The 21,105-nt window shown below is 46.3% G+C and overlaps 1 protein-coding gene across 5 annotated transcripts; it reads left to right on the top strand.

The window, feature by feature from the left end:
- The first annotated feature begins 5,591 nt into the window (after nt 1–5,591).
- LOC144128166 (uncharacterized) lies at nt 5,592–19,602 on the top strand. Of its 5 annotated transcripts, XR_013313713.1 has the most exons (7): nt 5,592–6,173; nt 6,258–6,342; nt 8,099–8,275; nt 9,158–9,308; nt 9,531–9,642; nt 14,182–14,294; nt 14,375–19,602. XR_013313713.1 is itself a non-coding variant. In XM_077661271.1 (4 exons), the coding sequence occupies exons 1-4, from the start codon at nt 9,190–9,192 to the stop codon at nt 14,409–14,411; spliced, it is 381 nt and encodes a 126-aa protein (XP_077517397.1). In that variant the 5' UTR covers nt 9,163–9,189; the 3' UTR covers nt 14,412–19,602. The 5 variants fall into 5 exon arrangements, 1 of the variants encoding a protein (XP_077517397.1); XR_013313712.1 differs by having other exon boundaries at nt 14,182–19,602; XR_013313711.1 differs by having other exon boundaries at nt 9,531–14,294.
- Nucleotides 19,603–21,105: the final 1,503 nt, after the last annotated feature.

The raw sequence follows: 21,105 nt of genomic DNA, 5'->3' as shown, positions 1-21,105 counted from the left end.
AAATTCGTCATTTTCTTTAAAATACGTCTTCCTACACTTTAAAACTTATTTCACCTCTCTGCTTTTGAGCCACAAATCATCCAATCGCTTTTTGCTAGTTTCCACCGCAGATTTATTTACATGATTATTGTTATCTCTAAACCGTAAGGCCTCAGGAAGAGAGAATGTGCCTGCATCGACATCGGGATGGATACCATCACATTTTAGAATGAGGTGTTGTATTGTTTCTACCGATTTACCACACACAGCACATGTGTCATCTTCTTCGATAAATTTCTTTTTATAGCGGCGCGTTCTAAGAAAAACCCTGACTTAGCTTCAAAGAGGAGGGCACTGCCTCTTGAGTTATCATAAAACGTTTCCTTCCTGATCTGCCTTTTCCAGCATCGACATAGTTCTACACTATGATTCTTTTTCATTGAATCTATCCAATTTTTACCTTCGGCGTTTTTAACCTGCCGTTTAATGCTCTTTCTCCTTCCTCGTCTCTGACAAACTTACTGGCCAGCTTGTAGTTCGTTTCTGCTACTGTGTGTCAACGCTCTTTCTGTACAGGTATTTAAATACCTTAGCTGCCCACCTGTTATCGTCCAATTTCCTCAGGCGTTCTTCGTATAGTACTTTACTCTGAGCTTCCCGTGGTTCGAACTCTGCCCAGCCCATATCCCCCTGTACTGCCTCGTTTGTGGTTTTCCAGTGGGCACCTAGTGCTAATCTTCCAACAGTTCTCTGATTTACTTCTAATCGCGACTGAACTTCAGCCCTTAAGCATTGAACGGCATTCCCGAAAGTAAGCCCCGGCACCATTATTCCTTTCCAAATACCTCTGAGGACTTCATACCTGTTGTAGCCCCACAATGCCCTATGTTTCATTATCCCAGCATCTCTTCGCCCTTTTGCTATGAGAGACTGCTCGTGCTTTTCCGTGTACATATGCCCTTTGTTTACCCATACCCCGAGGTATTTGTATTCGGCCACTCGGGGTATTTCATGGTCTTGCATTGTATACTCCTGATCAGTTGTACCGTTGAAAATCATCACACCTGACTTAGTTGCGCTAAAACAAACGTAGACTGTCTCCTTCGTCTCCACAGCAATTCACCAAAGTTTGCCAATCTTCCTGGCTATCTGCTAAGAGTACAATATCGTCCGCATACATTAAACCCGGTAGTCGATGCTCAACAACCTTTCCGCCTAATGTGTACGACAGATCATAACCTAGATTGCTTCCTTGTAGCCTTCTTTCCATACTTATATAAAGCATGAACAGCCAATGCCTTGGGCGAAAGGTGCTCTCGTAATGCTTTCAGCAGTTCTAGCAAAGACTGACTAGCCGGCGTGTTCGGGGCGGTCAAAGTCTTCAATAACTTGTACGTCTTTGGACCCACAATACTTGGGAAGGCATCTACTTTGCTCGCGTCTGGAATCTTATTCACTCGCAGGAATGCATTAATCCTTTCTTCGTACGTTTGCCAATCCGACTGAGATTCATCGAAAGATTCCACTTGCCCAATCGTGACCATCCTGGATGATTCCGAGTCGCTCCGCCGTGGTTGTTCTTGTACGCTCGGCTGAATGTCCGTCTTAACGGTCCCCGTGGGAACGGTCATCGGTTTGCTTCAGGATGCCACCCTCGTCGCCAAAAGGTTGTGTCTTGGGAGGGGAACGACACTGTAACCGAAGTGTAACAAGAACTAAGGTTTACTGACAGCCGACAGTCAAACCGCGCGTCCCGCTGGTCGACGACTACAAGGTCAACTGAGCGCCCTGAACGGCCAAAAAGTCAACGAAAGTTGGCGCACGCAGTCCCATAGGACCCTGCCAAGTGTGCAGGTCTTTAGTTCGCTAGGTCTTGGGCAGAAAAACCCCTGACGCTTCAAGCATGTTCTTCAGGAGGCATTGGTACAAGCTTTCCCCTGGTCTGGCGCTCGGCTCCTTTGGGGTGAAATGCTTGGGAAATGGGTCTTTGACCCCGCCTTGAGAAGTCGAAAATGCCTTGTGACATGGCGCTCTTTGGCCATAAATGCTCTCGCGCCATAAAAACCCATAACCATCATCATCAAGTTTGTGAAAATGCTTACCGCTGATCTTCACTAGGGGGCTGGATGCCGCATCGGGCGCCCGAAAGTGAAGCCATCGTAAGTTGGAAGCCCACCTCTCTAATCAGAGAATCCGGCTCAGTCACACGGACGAGCCGTCCTATGCAAGATAGGGTGGCAGATAGAGCCCGTACCCATCAAGGCGGCCCTTCCGGAGGACTGGAAGACCACCATTCAGACCAAACCCATTCCCCGGAACATGACGCCGGGCAAGGACGACGAGAGGCGCACCGCACGGGCCAAAGCCATAGCCCGGAAGCTGGAAGAGAACCCCAGGGTCCTCTACGCGGACGCCTCGCTCCGAAAACACAGTGACCGTGCAGCGGTGGTGGTTACGTCAAAAGGCAGGCTGATCGTTTGCGCGCCCCTGAACACAACAGACCCCGCAGTTGCCGAAGAAGCGGCCATGGCCCTTGCACTCGCACAGCCGAGCGTGGACACCGTGGTCACCGACTCAAATACAGGCTACGGAAGCTTCCGCAGGGGGGTAATCTCCTCCGCGGCCCGAGCCATTCTATCCAAGTGCAAGCCTCCGGGAAGAGCCATAGAGCTCGTGTGGGTCCCGGCTCACTCGCAGGTAGCAGGCAACATCATCGCCGACTACCATGCCCAAGAAATGTCAATCCGGGCCGAGCACGAGCCGGAAGAGCTACCGCACCCGGTCAGCAGCTTTCGGGACATTACCCGGATGTACCGCGAGGAAAAGTGCAGACTGCCAGAACCGCACCCCAAACTCACCAGGCAACAATTAACAGACGATCCTGCGTCGAGCGCAGGCGGGATCGCTTGCGCATCCCGTACTGATGAAACGCATGTACCCTGCGGAACACGATACGCTGTCCTTTTTTCAAGCGACAAAACGGCACCCTGCCGCACGTCTTTGCAGAATGCACAAAACTCAAGACCCCCCTCCTCCCCTTCCCGCCAACACCCCCAATCCCCAACCCCCTGAGCGATGGGAGACCTTGTTATCCAGCCCCGCCCTACCGATTCAGCTTGCACTGACGGACAGGGGCCAGGAGCTGCTGGAAACATATGGGTCCCGTAAATAGGGAACTACCCCGTCTGGTGCCTGCGTGCACCACCGATTTATTTCGGGCTTAATAAATGTTGATTCATCATCATCATCATCCCGAAAGTCAGTCCTTGGCAGTGCACGAAATCGGACCTCAGCACGGTTTTTCAGTTTGTTTTCATTTTCCACTTAGCATTTTGTCTTTTCGACATTCTCGTCTTTTTTCATGACAATGCCTACCTGTTGCGCCGTCAACTGCATGAGGAGAGCAGCAAAGTTCTCGGGAAAGACGTTTCAAAAATAAGGGTCCATTGTACCGCTATGGGACGACACTAGCAGACGACAGAACACACAGTACGTACGGAGTCTCGTCTGCTCAGCTCTGTCAGTGCTGTGGCATGTTGCAAGTTGCGCGTCCGCGCCATAAGTGTCGCCACGGTCGGAACGATTGCAGCGATCCTGGTATCTGGCAGCAAACGCGGCTGGAGTCAATGACACAACGCGTCTGCGCCGCCAGTGCCGCCGCGGGCAACGCTGCAGCGCAGTGGCAGCAGACGACAGCGACCGGCGCAAGCATAGCGAGCAAAGTTTTGAGCAATTTATGTTTTTACCGCCAACTCCCAGGCACCGCCACCGTCGCATTTCAAAATCGTCCCCATTGGCTCTACGGGAATGTCACACCCTTGGCTCTGTGTCGTCCCGTTGTGCTAGCGTCGGCAACTCTGCTCTTTGTTGTGATGTACGTTGTCGCACTCTAAGCCCAAGGTATACCATCAATGAGGGCTAAATTTAAGAAAGAATAGGTGGAAACCTTCATTAGGCAGCCAACTTTGCAGTGACCATTTTACCGAATTATGTTTGGACCGAACCGGAGCGAGGGCGAGGCCCCAATCTGGTGAGGTGCCGTCGGTGTTCAGCGGGTTCACATTAGCGTTTCCAAAAGGTATATGGTACTGCTTTTTCGACGGAGCGTATCAAGTACTGTTTCGTACTGTAGCAGATTATGCCTGAATGGGCTTTTATTCGTGATGCTTGGTGCACTTGACTTCTAACAGCGCTTGTCACATGCGCTGCTGCCATTCGTCTTTCTCGTCAGTCGTTTCTCTCGTGCTGTGTAGATGAAACATGGCTGTGCTATAGAGTTAGATTAAAAGCACGTCTGGAAGGTAAATGACACACTAAAGCGATAAGCATCACGTGCAATCGATGAGAAGATACATCGTCCGCCACAAACTCGAAACAGAAACAGCGGCAGCTATATAACATGTGGCTCTTCGAGTGTCAGGATTTCGGCGCCATTGCCTTTTCTTTGTTACACGAAAATTTGTTTTTAAGATGACCTAGACTCATCGGCATTCCCCTACTTCTCCTAACTACTCTCGGAAGACAAGAACCAGATCAGAAAATAGTGTTTAATGCACGTACCCCTTTGCCGCGGCATGGTGAAACCTGCGTGTCTGTTTTCTTCGGTTTCTCTGAAATACAGGGTTCCCCAAACAATGCACCCATTTCTCGCGTTGAGCTTGCTTATTCCTTTGATATTACAGTAGGCGTTACACGAAAACAACGCGAAAAACTGAGAACGGAATGGCGAAATACGCGACTTTTTGCATTGAAATACACAGCAGACACCGAACTTCTGGGACATGCCACCGAACTTCCGGTGGCTTCACTTAATAATAATAATTGGTTTTTTGGGGAAAGGAAATGGCGCAGTATCTGTCTCATATATCATTGGACACCTGAACCGCGCCATAAGGGAACGGGAAAGGAGGGAGTGAAAGAAGAAAGAGGTGCCGTAGTGGAGGGCTCCGGGATAATTTCGACGACCTGGGGATCTTTAACGTGCACTGACATCGCACAGCACACGGGCGCCTTAGCGTTTTTCCTCCATAAAAACGCAGCCGCCGCGGTCGGGTTCGAACCCGGGAACTCCGGATCAGTAGTCGAGCGCCCTAACCACTGAGCCACCGCGGCGGGTGGCTTCACTTGCGCCCACTTCGGAAACCGGGATTGCATCACTGATCTCCACTAGGGGGCTGGATGCCGCATCCTGAAGTTGGGCGGCATGTCCCGGAAGTGAGCCTTTGGCAGTGCATAACAATAATGATATAATAATGAAATCGGGCCTCAGCGCGGTTTTTCAGTTTTCGTTTTCCGCTTAGCATTTTGTCCTTTCGACGTTCTCGTCTTTCTTCGTAACAATGTCTACCTGTTGCGCCGTGAACTGCGACGTGAACTGTTCACTTCGGTTCCTCTGAAATTACAATGTTCCCCGAACAATGCTCACATTTATCACGTTCAGCTTGCTTATTCCTTTGATATTACAGTAGGCGTTACACGGAAACAACGCAAATAACTGAGGACTACAGAAAGCGGGAATGCGGCATCCAGCCACTTAGTGGAGATCAGTGATTAGTCTTGAAGTCCGACCCAATGCCAGTTGCATCAACGTGACGTAGGGACAGAGAAGAAAGCACATATTTTTTACGTCACTGCACAGTTTTCTGACGTACAGGACAAAGTTTTGCGGCCTAGCAACATTGCTCGCCAATCTTTCTTTTCCTGCACGCTCAGGACTGCAGTGGTGCTCACGACTGGGGTCCCTGTCACGACCAACGAGTCAACGCATGCTGTTGCAGCGAGCCCGCCAGTCACGCAGTCCTGCTTGTGTATTAGTTTACGCGCACAGTGAACTTCGAGGCACACCAATCGCCATGCCTCCGATTTCGTGCGTTGTTGACTTTTGCCCCAGCAAGTCCGGCACCGAAGTGGCGTTGCATAAATTTCCTCGGGATGCCGCGCAGAGGCAAGCCTGGATAGATTTTGTGCGTGCAGCAGGGCGCCACTATTGGACTCCGAGCAGGTACAGTGTTATATGCTCGCTACACTTCGACAAGAGCAGCTACGAGTGCAACCCGGCATACCTCGCTGGCTTCGGCATTCGAACAAAACGTTTCCTGAGGCCTGGCGCCGTGCCAACGTTGTACCCCGCAGAAGTGCAGCGTCTTCTCGCTGCGGAGAGCTCACAGAGCGGACCAACAGCCCCAAAGCGGCAGGTATGTATCGCATGCTTTCTCAATGATGTCTGTTGGCGTGCATGTTCGTGCTGCAGCATCAGCTTGAGCAAAATTTTTGCGCAGTGCGTCGTTGGTGTCAGCGGTCTTCCTGACTCCTGTAAGGACGCGGGCATAGACGAGACTCCAGACTTCTCGTCCTCGAGCACAGGTTGGCATTTTTCGATGATCTGGTTCACTTGGGTTTTCTCATGGTGCCGGAGATTATGTTTTGCTTGGTTGCTTATCTAAAGATCACAGTAGCCCCGAAAAAGTACGAAAGAACTTGAAATAAGTGGTACTGAAACCTGGTGTGAACAACGCGACTTTACTAGAGCTTCGTATGAAGATGGCCTCGCAGTTTCTACCTCTGCCCAACCACCGGCTTCCGCTATTGTGCTATGCGCGGAAAGCCGCCGCAAGCGCTACGGTTGAATAATATAGACCGCTCTCGAGCCCCAAAATCAAAATTTTTCCTCTTGCCCCTCTCTTCCAAGCGTATTTTGGTAATACAGGTGATAATAAAGAGCTTAGCACTGCAATGCATTCATGCAGCAGTAACTGCTCCTGACAATGTAACCATTGGTACTGAGCTACTGTATGTCTAATCTGCAGCACTGGGTATGAATGGCTGAGAGGAATTTTGATAGAAGGAGTGGTGCCAGAGCTTAATTTTGAAAGTGCAATGCCTATGGGCAAAAGAAATGAGCCAGATGCCCGGGCAGCCTTTGCTTTCTCAGTCTGGTACAGCACAACACAGGGACGCCTTGGAGCACTGCTGGGAGTGGCTTGGTGTACTAGGATGCCTGTTAGTCGTGTAGGGCTACTTTAGTTTTGTGCACTTCATAGACTAATTGTTCACTACCAAAGTGCAGAGTTGCACATTATGTCTGTGCAATGCACTCCAGTACAGAGCTAGGAGGTTTGTGCTCATTGTATTTGAAGCACGCCACTTTGCGTGCCTGCAGTTTCCTTCCTTGTTGACATAACTTAGCAAGGCAGGCATTTAAGCAGCTTTTTACAAGTTTCTAGAAATAAACCACAGTGTTGTTGGAATACCAGCATTAGGTGCTCACTGCGAAACTTAAAATGATGCTGTACAAGGCGAGAAACGCAGAGTAAAAGTTTATGTGAGGAATGGTGTTAGAAATCAGGTGAAAACATAATGTCACTTAAGGCGTTCAGGTATCAATAAAACAGCCTTGACTCAAAATAGAAGGAAAGGAATACAAAGCTAGTTTGGGGTCAACTGAAACAGAAGTAAAGAACTTTAAACAGAGGTAGGAAGGAAGGCTGTGGGCTTGCGTAGGAAATAAAAAAGGGAAATTGGGAAAGAATCATTCCATGATAATTCAGGATGCTGAGCCCTACTGTGTGGAACATCAATCTCGGCTACAGAAATAAATAACTAATTAAGGAAATTGAGGGTAATTTAAGAAAACAAATGGTCTATCGTCCTAGGATGTGGCAGTAGTCATCCAGAATTGATACATGTACAGGCTTGAGAAGTAATGAAAGTCGACATTATCCAGAAACAGTTGCAAGATTGTTGGCTTAAAAGCAGTGCAGTGACCTAGTGATACAAGATCAGGATTCAGATCTGGGATAGCTTAAACAATAGCGAGATTTCTACTTGAAACACAAGTTCCACAGATTGATTGGCTTGGAATAAAAATACAAAGCATAGTGGCATCCACCATGGCCCTGTTTCAGTGAATGTCCTCGGAAACCATTGATCCATCCACTGTTTCCTTGTACATATCAAATCTTGTGATACACGGGTTTTGGGACAAGCACTTGACAAACAGCTTGTATGGCTATTCAGCATAAGTTTGTCATGGCATTTCTGTGTAAATGCCTGTTTGTGTACTCTGAAGCCTTGCCATTAGTTTCCATGCACAATTTTGTTCAATTTCTTTCCATTTTAGCACTTACCCATGGCCAAGCAGCACCGCTTCGTACAGTGCCAGAAAAACCTGTACCTACCAAGTCTGATGCGCAGGTTCAGTGCACAGCACCAGTGGCATGGAAATCTACGCAAGTGGCATTCTTGCCTAAAACGAGAAGCGTTGGTGTGTAAACAGGGCATGCAACACAGGATGCTGGTATGTGTGCAAAGTATTTGTCGCCTTTTTCAAAAATAAAGAAACATATTGTAATGCATGCATTGCGATTTTGTGAGTAGTTGGTGCTGTTAATCTCTGTAACAGCAGCACTAATTGTACATTATTGTGCTATTACATGTGACTTTCTAACGTGACATTCTTTGTGTTCTTGGAAAGTACTCATGATATAGTGAGTAGTACCCTAATGATATAGTCATTAGCCCATCTGCTAGCCCGAAATACACAGGTTCGATCCGGGCCTCAGTGGTGGCATTTCGATGTAGACGAAATGCTAGAGGCCGATGTACTGTGCGATTTCGGTGCACATTAAACAACCCCAGGTGGTCGAAATATTCTGGAGCCCTCCACTACGGCGTTCCTTATAGCCTGAGTCACTTTGGGATGTTAAACCCATAAACCAAACCAGCAAGGACACTAGCATGAGGTTTTCTTTGGAATCCTTTAATAATTCATGCGATTTGTTTGTTGAGCAGCACTCTTCTCTGAGAGAAGCGTCAAGGTGGTTTACTGTTGGCAAGCCAGACATAAGTTTCTTTTAAAGTAGCTGTAGGCGAGCTAGTTATTTAGGTGATCATTACCAGGGAGCTACCTCAGCAATGAAAGTTCAGTGTTTTGCCCATTTGGGAACCATTGTACTGTGCCTCAGGAAAGAGAAATCATATGCTTCTGTGGTGTAAACCTACAAGTATGCACACAATAGACTGGTTTCTTTGCACTGAACAGTCGAGGTACACCAATGTAATGCATCTCTTATACTAGACACACGCACTGCTTATCTGCGGTACAACTCTGCATTTCTGGCCGATTACTTTCACAATGTTTGCAACTGCACATTGCTCTTAATTCTCCTCCCAATTGCAGAATCTCAGACTGACTTCACAGTTGCCGATATTATGCTGCAAGAGGACACAGCTCCGAGGTGTTCGTCGCCAAACTGGGATGATTTGTCTGCAACATTTGAAGACAATCCTCATGACAGCACTTACCAACCAAGTTTGGATACCTCAGCAGTGTGAGTGTATTGATAAGCAAGGCCTAGGCACACACATAAAGCTCTGCAATATGTAGGTATCTTAGTTAATGGACAAGTTTGCTTCAGTAGAACCTGTGCGTAACATCAACATGCAAATATTTTTGTAGTAGCACCTGATGTTGGCCGTTCTTTAGGGTTTAAGGTAGTTGTATATTGAGCATATTGTTTCATTATTAAATGACAATACTAAACTTCCTGCAGGTCTTCCTCTGAACCATCACCACCTCTGAAGTTCATTGTTTATGAGAACTGCTTGCTGCAACTCGCCAATCTCTACAGGAAGTGCCATCACCCAGCACAATCTTCACTGAAGGTGTGTAACTGAGTCCCACTTATCCATTACAGTGGTTGCAGTAATTTTTTCTCAGTTGATCACAGTAATATGCTAAGTATGCTGTTTATATCTTCCTACCATCATTTATTTATTTATTTATTAGAGATACTATCAGTCCGGTCAGGACCAAGATAGGAGCGATACAGGGTACAGATTACAAAGGCGGAACACGACAAACAAAACACTAGCACCATCCAGTCGGTGCCAAGTTTTAACATATCAAAAAATGGAACTGACCTCTAAGCAACAAATAAAAATGCGCAAAAATATCGTTGCAACGAAACAGAAAAAAATGTGAAAACACCATGCCCAACACAAATGCAAGGCGCATTATATCAGGCACTATGCCAACAATCACGAACTCCGGCAGAGAACACATCCACACCCGATGTGAGCACCACATTCTCTGGCAGTCTGTTCCATTCTCTCGCTGTGGACAGGAAGAAGGAATGCTTGTAGCAGTGCTTAGAAAACTTTTGTTCTTTTACGTGTCTGCAATGTTTACCCCGAGTGATACGTGAAGTAGTTTCGCTTATGTATTGCTGCTTATCGATATGTACCATGTTGTTCATAATCTTATAGAAAAGAATGAGTCTTTTTTGTTTCCGGCGACATTGAAGAGGGCGCAAGTTCGCTAAAGTGTAAAGTGGGGTTACCTGATCTTGTCTTCGTAAGCGAGAATAGATAAAGCGAAGTGCACGTCGCTGCACTCGCTCCAGTTCAGCTGCAAGTGTTTGAGTGTAGGGATCCCACACCTCACACGCATATTCCATTATCGGGCGTACGAGCATCTTATAAGCCGTAAGTTTAGTATCCTTTGTAGCATGCTTAAGTGACCGCCTGATGAATCCTAATCTTTTATTTGCTTTAGCAACAATGTTATGTATGTGAGTGTTCCAACGCAGGTCTGAAGTAATTGTCACTCCCAGGTATGTATATTCTGTTACTCGATTCAGTTTGTTTTCTTGTAATGAGTAGTCAAATTCGAGTGGCTGATGTTTGTGTGTGATTGTCATACATACTGTTTTACTGGGGTTTAAAGACATTTGCCACTTTCTACACCATTCGCTAATGTTGAGCAGGTAACCATTAAGCTTAACTTGATCTTCAACTGAATTAACATTAGTATAAATAATGCAATCGTCTGCAAATAATCTGGCCTTGATTTCTGAATCTTCAATGAGGTCGTTTATGTAAAAAAGAAACAATAACGGTCCGAGTACCGAGCCCTGTGGCACTCCCGATGTCACGTCACACACTTGGGATGCGCTCCCGTCAATACTTACAAATTGCCTGCGGCCCACAAGAAAACTTTCCAGCCAACGAACTATATTTGAGTTTTTGAGTACTGATTGAAATTTGCTTAAAAGTTTTCTATGATTTACCTGATCGAAGGCTTTCCTAAAGTCTAGGAATATTATGTCAATTTGCCCTTTCTGGTCAATGATTTCGCTAAAATCATGCAAAGTTTCTATTAATTGTGTAACCGTTGACATGCCCTGTCGAAAACCATGCTGACACCTGTTCAAGAATTCAATATCTGTTAAGTATTGTCGAATGTGCTTTGAAACAATGTGCTCTAGAAGCTTACAACAGGTTGACGTTAGTGCGATGGGACGATAATTACTGACCGTTTTTGAATCTCCAGTCTTGAGAATAGGAACTATTTTGCTAGTTTTCCAATCATCGGGAACCGTGCTTGTCGATAGTGACTTCCTAAACACTAGTACGAGGTATCTAGCTGACCATTCTGCGTATCGCTTCAAAAACAGATTAGGAATATCATCAGGGCCCATTGATTTTGATGTTTTTAGGCTCAACAATGAATTCAGTACGCCTTCTATCGATAAGCTTATGTCGTCAATTGCGCGTGTTTCAGCAGCGAACCTAGTATCCGCTGGCTTGTTATCGTCTTCACTGAAAACACTTGCGAAGTATCTATTGAAAAGATCGCACATTTCAGTCTTTTCACTTATAGGTCCGCTCTCTGAGCTTATCTCCGCGACTTTTTTCTTTGGTACTGCCAAGTGTCTCCAAAACTTTTGAGGTGATTCTCGTAGAAATTTTTCCAATGTAACGTTATAAAACTTAAATTTAGATTCCTTTATGTGTGACCTCATATTACTAAGAGCTAGCATGTCACTCAACGCAGCCGGATCGAGTGTGCGTCGGTACTTTTTCCTACGCCTGCCGATTTTTCTTTTTAGTTGAATAATGTTCCTTGTTATCCACGGACTGCACGCACGTTTCTTTTTTGTGACCAGTGGCACATAACGAGTTATGCACCTATGGACTAAAGATTTGAATTCTAACCATAGTTCATTAACAGTCACTGATTCGTTACAGCTTAGTTCTTCAAACGGGCCAAAGCAGTAATCTAGCTCGTCAAGTACGGCGGTGTCGTCTGCCCTGTTAAAATCTCTGTAAGATGACACTTCAATCGTTTTCTTTCGAAAAGAGGCAAAGGACAATTTCATACTAACTAAACAATGATCGGAAAGACCAGGCAACACTTCTACCTCCACTGGCTGTGACAAAAGACCTTGAGTTAGAAAAAGAAGGTCTAAAACTGATTTGCTGTTACCCTGTACTCTTGTGTACTCTCGTACTACCTGCTGAAGCCCATGAGAAAAGCACAAATCTAGAAGACCGAGCGCTGCCTCTCGTTCACGTTGCCCCGGCATCATTTCATCCCATTTCACATCCGCAACGTTAAAATCCCCCGCGATTATCGCGTTTTTGTTTTGAATTCGCAAATGGTGTAGAAAGTCGTTCAATGCATCAATGACGTCTGAAGTTGCGCCCGGAGGACGATACACAGCGCCAATTAAAATTTCATGTGTTCCGCGATAGACTCGGCAAAAAGCGGATTCGATGTTATGAGGGCCTGAAATAACCGTGTGCTGTATCGTATTGTCAATGAAAATAGCTACGCCTCCCCCTCGGCTGCTGCGGTCAAATCTGATAACGCCATACCCAGGGGGGCATATCTCCGTATCCAAAATATCAGGGTGAAGCCAAGTTTCCGTGACAACTGCGACATCAGGTTGGTGTTCTAATAAAACGTGCTCCAGCTCCTCTACCTTATTAACAAGACTGCGTGCATTTATGTTTAGTATATGAAATTCATTTCCGCTTGTCTGTCAGTCTTGAACAGATGGAGGAGCACTCCCCCGGGTAGGCGAAGAAGCACTCTCTCGGGCAGACGTGGAAGCATTTGATAGCGGCTGATGAACCTGATAACGTTCGCTTGTAACGTAATTCCAAGCATACATGACACCATCTATTTTCAGCTTGTCAAAAATTAAAGCCACTTTTTGTTCGTTCTTTCGGTTATCTGCAGCACTCTTCCAAAGGTTTTGCCTTCTGTTCCTGACGATACTTGAGAAATCTTCGTGAACGGAAAAATTTGTATCCTTCAACTTCTTGGTATTTTTTAGTACTTCTACCTTTTCATTGTAGTTGCCAAAACGCACAATTACAGGCCTGGGACGCTCTGTGCTTGGTCGTCCTATCCTATGAATACGTTCGGTGCTCGCCACGGAAACGCCCAGTTTTTCATGAAAAACACCGCTTACTACACTGGTTTTTAGCTGTTCGTACGTTTCATCTGGAACCTCACGAATACCGTGAATGACAACATTGTTTCGACGAGAACGATTCTCGAGGTCGTCGATCTTTCTCAACATGTTATCCATGCTTGCACGCAAACTAGATAGTTCTTTCTCAGACTCCTCAAGCCTTTTAGCCAATTCGGTCACATGAGATACCACCGTTTCCATCTTAGCCAGCTTAAGCTTCATTTCTGATATATCCGCCTTGATTTCGTTTTGACCATCAAGAATAGTTTGTAACAAAGCCGCCGTGTCGGGCCCCGGGTTCGTTTCAATATCGCCACAACACAGCAGAATGCCAGAAATGACATCGCAACACTCAACAGCAATAGACAAGAGGGCATGTGGGCTCAGCAGCACTAGCAAACCAGGACAATTGTCCCTAATACTGCTGTAATAACGTTTTTCACTAACCTGGAGAAGGGTGAGAAGTGAATTGTTCATTCTGTTCGCGCCGGTGCCGCCAAGCCCACTGCCGAAATCAGGGACAGGCAGGTTCAAGGAAAACGCCTCCGCCGATAATGTCGGTGCTCCTGGTGCTGTGCCGACGCAGCGGTTGCCGGTCCATTGCCATTCGTCAAAGCTTGTTGCAGCCGCTCCTGTTTCTTGTGCGGCGCAAAGGAAAGCCGTGTTCCACGATACGTTGACGAGGCCATGTTCCGGTAGAACTTGTGCAGAATAGGCCACCACCTGGAGAAGGGTGAGAAGTGAATTGTTCATTCTGTTCGCGCCGGTGCCGCCAAGCCCACTGTGTGTTGCCCTGTGTTTTTCAACGTCATCGGCTCTCTTGTTGGGGTGACAATAACATGTTCAAATATGCACAGCACAAAGTGGTATAGCCAGCCAACACAGAAGCGGATTGGACATGGCAACGTGCTTCTGGCCGCTGCCATTTTGTTCGCAGGATGCAGCCCAACACAGAGCCTGCGACTCCTGGAGAATGCCGGCATATGCTGCTTCTCAAAGCGCACATACGACGGAATCCAAAAGGACACCTTATTCCCAGCTGTGTATAAGGTTTGCATGTTTAATTTATAAATGCCTGGATTTCTGCTATTGTAAATGTGGACCCATGAGCATCACAGTCAATGTTTCAGGTTCCGCTCTTGGCGGCGTCCCGCAGGAATTTCTTAACAGCGAGTGGTGTCCTCTCAGTTTTTTCTTGAAGAAGCTCTCATCTTCAGAGCAGCAGTACAGTGCTCTCGGCCGTGAGCTGCTCGTGGCATACATCACCGTGAAACACTTCCGTTTATTTTTGGAAGGCCGAAATTTTGTGATCTTCACAGACCACAAACCAGTCACGAGTGCTTTCTCTTGAACCGGGACCACCTACTCACCCAGGGAAACTCGACATTGGGCGTTCCTGTTGGAATTTTCACCGACATCCGGCATATCAAGGGCACCCATAACATTTCCACCGGTACCCTCAGCCATGTATCTTCCTTGCAAACACCTTCTTTTACCCTGCAAAGCCCTGGCCCGTTATCAACAACAGGATGAAGACCTTCAAGCAGTTTGCTCATCATCCTTGCACTTGCGCCGTGTACACTGTACTGATCCTGGCGTCGACATTATTTGAGACAGGAAACCCCGTCACTGGACACACATGCCCTTATATAGGTACCCGTGCCTCCACGCCGCATCTTTTTCAGTGATGTTCACCGCCTTTCTCATCTGAGTATCCGTGCCTCTCAGCGTCTTGCTGTGGAGCATTTCTTCCGGCCTGTCCTCAACGCGACGTTCGCATCTGGGCTGTGGCGGGCCTTGTTGCCTGTCAGCAGTGCAAGATTTATCGTCACACTATCACCCTTCTAAATGTTTCCAGCCTCTGGACTCCCATTTTGCAGTTATTCGCATAGACCTCTTCGGACCATTACCATCATTGCACAGTTACCGTTATATACTCACCATAATTCACTGTTTTACGCACTAGCTGGAATCCAGCCTTATACCGGACATCACTGTGGAAACGGTTGCCTCCGTGCTCATTTCCACGTGGATTGCCCGTTTCTGCGTGCCAGTGGCGATCATCACCGACCGAGGCCACCATTTCGAGTCCGCACTTATCACCAGTTTGACCCAGCTTCTCGGAATCACCCTCCTCAAAACTACAGCCTACCGTATGCAATCCAACAGTTCGGTCAAGAGGTTACACTGTCAGCCGAAGGCATCGCTTATGGCTTACAACCTTCCAGAGCATTGGGCCGCCACTTCCTTTCCAGTTGTCCTTTTAGATCTTAGTACGGCCATCAAGGGAGATTTCTGATGTACCCTTTCTCTCTCGTCTATGGTGCATCGTTGCGTATACCGGCTGATTTCGTGTGCCCGCCTGCCCAAAGCGTTGTCTGTCCTGTCCTGGCATACTTTATGTTCAACGTCTAACCACTTTCCCGTCCGGCATCTCCGCCCGTCCTACACGTGCTCACCAGTGCAAGCTGACCTTTGCCCACCGCGATTTGAGATAGCACCTATTTTTCTTACGCGTGGATTGTGCTCGCCATCTGCTTCAGGCACCCTTTACTGGACCCCATCTCGTCGTCGCGTGGAGTGACAAAACACAAACGCCGTTTGTCATGAGTTGCGACACAGTCATCTCCCTCAACCACATAAAGCTTGCCCACGTCGACAACACCGTGCTTCCTTCACTAGCTGCCCTCTCACTTTTCTTTCCACTTTTTCTCAACAAGACATCTCCCTGCCCTTTCACCTAGCCGGAAGACTTCGCTGGGACTACTCCGTCTCCTGAGGGGGAGGCCTTGTGGCACGTTAGCATCGTGCGCTGTGAGGTGAAGAAGTAAAAGAGACGCGCAGGGGCTGGAATGAACCAGTTTGGCTGCAGCTGTTGTGGAAGCAATATCTTCTAGTGTAGCATAGCAGCCAGCCATGCTGGTTTAGTGCCGTAAAGAAGACAACTGCAAAGTTCAAGGGACGCTTGCAGACCTAACATTTGGCTTGAACCATTGTTGGGACGTTGCAGATTATATAGATTGAACTTGGCCAGAACTCCCTCTTACTCATTGAGTGTAAGACAGCAAATTCTTGTGCTGTGTTTTTGTACATTGTATAGAGGCAGTAAAACAGCTCAGGGAGGCATGTAACTTGATCCTGTAGCTGGTCAGCCTCAGTACTCGAAGGATGTGTGAATATTTGCACAGGATGGTGGGTGCAGGGCCCAAGTGCACACAAGGACAGCACAAATACTTTTTGCAGCTGAAGCTTCAGAAACATTTTCTAAAAATCAAACAGCTGTAGCAGGCCTAAGAGACAAGAAAAATCGTAGCAGTAAAAAATAGGGCCACAGAAAATACCTTGCACTCGATCATCATAAAGTAGGTCCGAGTAGTACGGACAGAAGACTGGACGTGTTGGGGTCAGGATGAAGTAGCATTTATTAACTAATTTGACTAACCAGTATGATAGCTGCCCTCTACATAAAAGCTCTTTTGCTTTCTTTCTCGTAAAGTTGATTCCACAGTCGCAGACTTAGCGACATTTTGCCCTGTTTTCCTTGCGCAAATTGTTCTGTCCAGTCAATATTCCAGAACTCTGCATAGCCTGGTGTGTGTTCATGTCATTGGTTAGTGTAGCCTCTGAAAATCCCACAGGTGTATGCTTTCTAATGTAATGTCCTGCATGTGTTTTCGTTGTACTTCTGCATCAGCAGGTTCTTTTAGATCTTATAGGTGTTGGGCAAAAACTTTTTTTAACCCTTTGTAATGCAGCTCAGCCCTCTAGGTACGTGCCTGCTTCCTGTGTTACGTTTTTTGTATTGTGACATGTTGAATAAGTGCTATGCACCTGCTAGCCAAGGCACTTTTTACACAGACTCGCAGGTGACTGGCGCTATGGAGCTCGTGACTTTGTGTGAAAGTTGTTTATATTTGTGCAGTGCAGAAATTTGAAAACAAAAGAGAGGTAACACAAGTAGTTTTGGGTGATGTTTTGGAAAAGCAGTAAATTGTGGAAAAATATTAAATGAAGTAAAGGGCCAAAAGAACAATAAAATGAGGCAAAAAAGTACAACTAAAACCAGGTTAGGAACTCTAGGCTGGAGTGTTTGCAAATGGTTAGGGAAGCCTATCATGTTTCATCTCTTCATACAAGGTTAGAGAACACTTAGATCTTACTTTTATTTATTCGGTCAGTTTGCCTCTATAGGCTCTCATTCAAGGGTGTCATGTGGGGTGGTTAGTGTACAGGGCGTATAAGGATCAAGAACTACAACAAAAAATATTGTTTACCTTCCGAAAGGCTTCCTCTGCTCTGCAACTGTGATGATCAGTTTGCATTATAAAAGTCATATTGATAGCGCCATGAGAGCAACTATGAAGAAATTAATGAGAATTTGGCACATGTTTAAAAAATTAAATGTTCTTCCAAATAACACTGACAGTGCTCTTCATGTCTGGCAGTTATATATTCTTGCACAGGTGGCAGGAACTCTGTAAGCACCCATGCAGCACTGAGTAAAATGGGCTATGCGTTTGACCTGACATATTGTCATAATGGCCCCAACTGCTTGCAGCTGATTTTTGTTTTATCTAGCCTAGACAATTCAGGCTGGGATATCCTGAACAGGTATATACAGTGCAGTGCTTGGTTTTTTAATAGCTTGAAGATTGTTTTTTTTTTCTCATACAGTGCTGGCCAGTGATTGAATATCTCTAATGATGCCCCAGTGCATAATCCTGCACCTGTTGTAGTGAGCCTGCAGTGGGATACAGCCCTGCAAATGTTTACACTTACCTGCTGCTCAGTTTTATTGCTGGAAGGCCTGGTACTGCCCCAGGAGGGAGCCCCAGAATGGATGCTTAGCGTTATTTGAAAGTAGTAACACTTTTTGTTACTCAGTATTGTTTTCATAACTCACCTCTTACTACAAAACACTATGAATAGGTTGCTACCACACTTGATGTGCTAGCTTGCTTGAGCAGATATCTGGCCATGTGCCGGTTTTTATTTACCAGGGTATAGCTTTCACGAGAGTTCAGATTAAATTGGCTTCATTCCTATTGATCTGCAGTGCTCACTGATGTGCACAAAGGAACACCTGCATAAAGGAAATCTAGCTGCCTGCTCCTAGTGATACTACACCCTGGCTTTCTCGAGTTTGGAAGTTCCTTTCACAGTGAAAGCTCCTTGATACACACAAACAGTTTCTGCTTAGTCATTCATAATTCCTGCTATTACCAGTTCTTTCTCATTTTGTTCCTTCTTTTGCATAATTTAATTTAGCTGTAATTTGTTGCTTCTTCCAAATTACATTCATTCGATAAGCACAAGTGTCACCTTTCTATTGTCCTTGTTTTTCAAAAATGAGCCCACCGCAACTCGTCCAACCCTCAAGTCATCATTACTTGCACGTACTATTTGCTTTGTGTGAAGTGCACCCAGGTTGTTGTGCTGTATTTGCTTGTACAAAACTCCATTCATGTACCGCTGATCAGGGTTACATTTGTTTGCTTTTCCTTTCACACAGTTGAGCAAAAGGGAGAAAAAAAAGGATAATGGGAGAGGATTTGATTCTATGAAACTGGTTCGTCTGGATAACATGGATATTGAGGAAACACTGCCTTGATAATCAGCGCTTTGCAGAAGGCAAGGCATGCACCCTGACGCAGTATGTGGGCTTTATGCACTTCCCAGGAATTTGCAAAAGGTGCATACAACTGAGGAAGTCCATTGTATAGCGACGTCTGTCATTGCACTCGCATATGCTTGGCACAAACCGGCTCGACTGGGGTCACTCTTTATGCATGGAAGTGAATGCAGGCATAGGTGCTCTGCCATTTTGAAGTTGTGCATGAAAATGCGTGTGTTCCTTCGTAGTGATTACAGAGCAGTGTGATATTTTATCACAGGCACATACCCTGTTATGTAATGTGAATTTCGGCAGTTGTATTGTTGAAGGCAGCATTTCATGCATATGTTGTATGTGTAGCTAGGCCAGCCCAAGGTATGTGTATCTATACAAAGTACACTTTTGTCCAAATATCACGTGTAATAATTCAGACTAATGTACACTTTCTGTTTTGTTTTACTTGGAGTTCATTGTTCTTCCTTGCATTTTGATGTGAAATAAATGACTGTACACCTTGTCACCTTCAATGGGCACAGTTCATTTGACACTGATTTATTCTGGGTAGCAAAATCCACAGTATCGCTGTGCGGGGAAAGCATTTCTGATTTCTCCCACGACGCAGCTTGGCAGAACTCTGTGATTCCTCCTCCCAAGGCGACGCCAAATCCAGCGCACGAGCTGTCGGTACGCCGTGTACCTGTAACAACTGCAAAAAATAGTCGCTGCGTTATGATTGTGATGTGCAAAAGACAAAAAACTTAGTCACAAAACCCTGAATAAGTTTTTCTACTAGTCATTCAATATCAGTGGCAAGTGCCAGCAACCGAGTTGTCAGGCTAGGTGTATAGACAGAATAAGAGCGTATGTAGCGATATTATGTAAACGGCTATTTTTTCACTGTTTTGAGCTTTGCTGTCAGGATTTCCAAAATTTCAACCACTGTGCTGAAACTTAAAAAATTAGTTCATACGAAGGTGGCTGCATTCAAATGGTATAGCTGCAAGCGAAATGGTGGCGAAGCTAGGTTTGAAGATCAAGACAAATGTGGAGTTTAATGCAAGAGACACAAATGTCATCATTGAAACTGATACAGGAGTGGAGCACGACAATACCCCAAATGCCTCTAGCCTATATGATCGAACATGCAACATCCTGTTACCTGTGGATCTCTGGTGCGTTGACGAGTGCCGGTCTGTCTTCCAGTAGTGCCAAATAGGCAAGTTGCAGTGCGTAGTTGTTAAGGCACCCCTGTTCAAATATGTTGCTGCTGTTGATGCACTGCGCACACTCGGGGATGTGGGCAGCTAATTCAGGGATTTCATGGCAGCACACAGACTCAAGAACGGTGTCCAGGCGCGACAGCGCCCGCATTCACACCGACGGTAAATGTCATTATTATTATTACTACTACTACTATTGCAGTACGCGAAACATGCACTTGCAAGCCGTCGCGTCCGCAGCCGAAGGCAATTTCGGAAAGACCGCTTTGTGCATGCCGGGCGCGTTTTTGCGAGTTCTCGAATTAGCGCACGATCCCCACGAAACATGATACAAGCGCAAGATCGTGTGTTTCACGGAGCATGATAAAAAAAACGAATAGATCTCAGGTGTGCGAATGACTTGCTGGAGTGGCAAAATTATACTCCTCAATCAAGTCTACGGCACTATACATGCGGGAGAACACGTGCAAACAGTTCAGGGAGAAATGGCATCCAAATGGCGTAATGTGTGCTCGCGACAAAATGCATACGCATTGTTTACGCAAACAGCAAAGCAAAGACCGAGCTACAACATGCGAGGTTGCACGTGTCAGTGGCCTCGTTTTTTTGCCCTCCGCGATGTTTGACTGGCAGCGACTGACATAATGGCACACAGATCGAACACTGCAGCTGGGACGAAAACAAACAAAAATCCCTTATACGATCAGTAAAATAACACGACAACAACACTGCTTACCAGTTGACGTTGCCTATACGCTCGGCGTCCGCTGGCTGAACTGCGTCCTGCCTGACGCCTGCCTCCTCCTCCGAATCGCTGGTCAGCGGGCCAAAAATGAAGTGTTTGTCGTTGTTTGCCTCACAACGTGGCAAACAACTCGGTTGGTTGGTTGGCCTCAAATAATGCTGGCACATACCCACTGCGTGGGAGCGGCCAATACACTGGCGGTTAATTGTTGGATACAGGAACATTTTGATGGGAAAAGGAGTAGTAATAGTATGTAGGCGGATAGATTGGAAGACGCAAGGA

The sequence above is a fragment of the Amblyomma americanum genome, chromosome 4 (assembly GCF_052857255.1).
Source record: "Amblyomma americanum isolate KBUSLIRL-KWMA chromosome 4, ASM5285725v1, whole genome shotgun sequence".
NCBI classification, from domain to species: domain Eukaryota; kingdom Metazoa; phylum Arthropoda; class Arachnida; order Ixodida; family Ixodidae; genus Amblyomma; species Amblyomma americanum.
The sequence above is the reverse complement of the archived record's forward strand: the minus strand, read 5'-3'. Positions and strand labels throughout refer to the sequence as shown.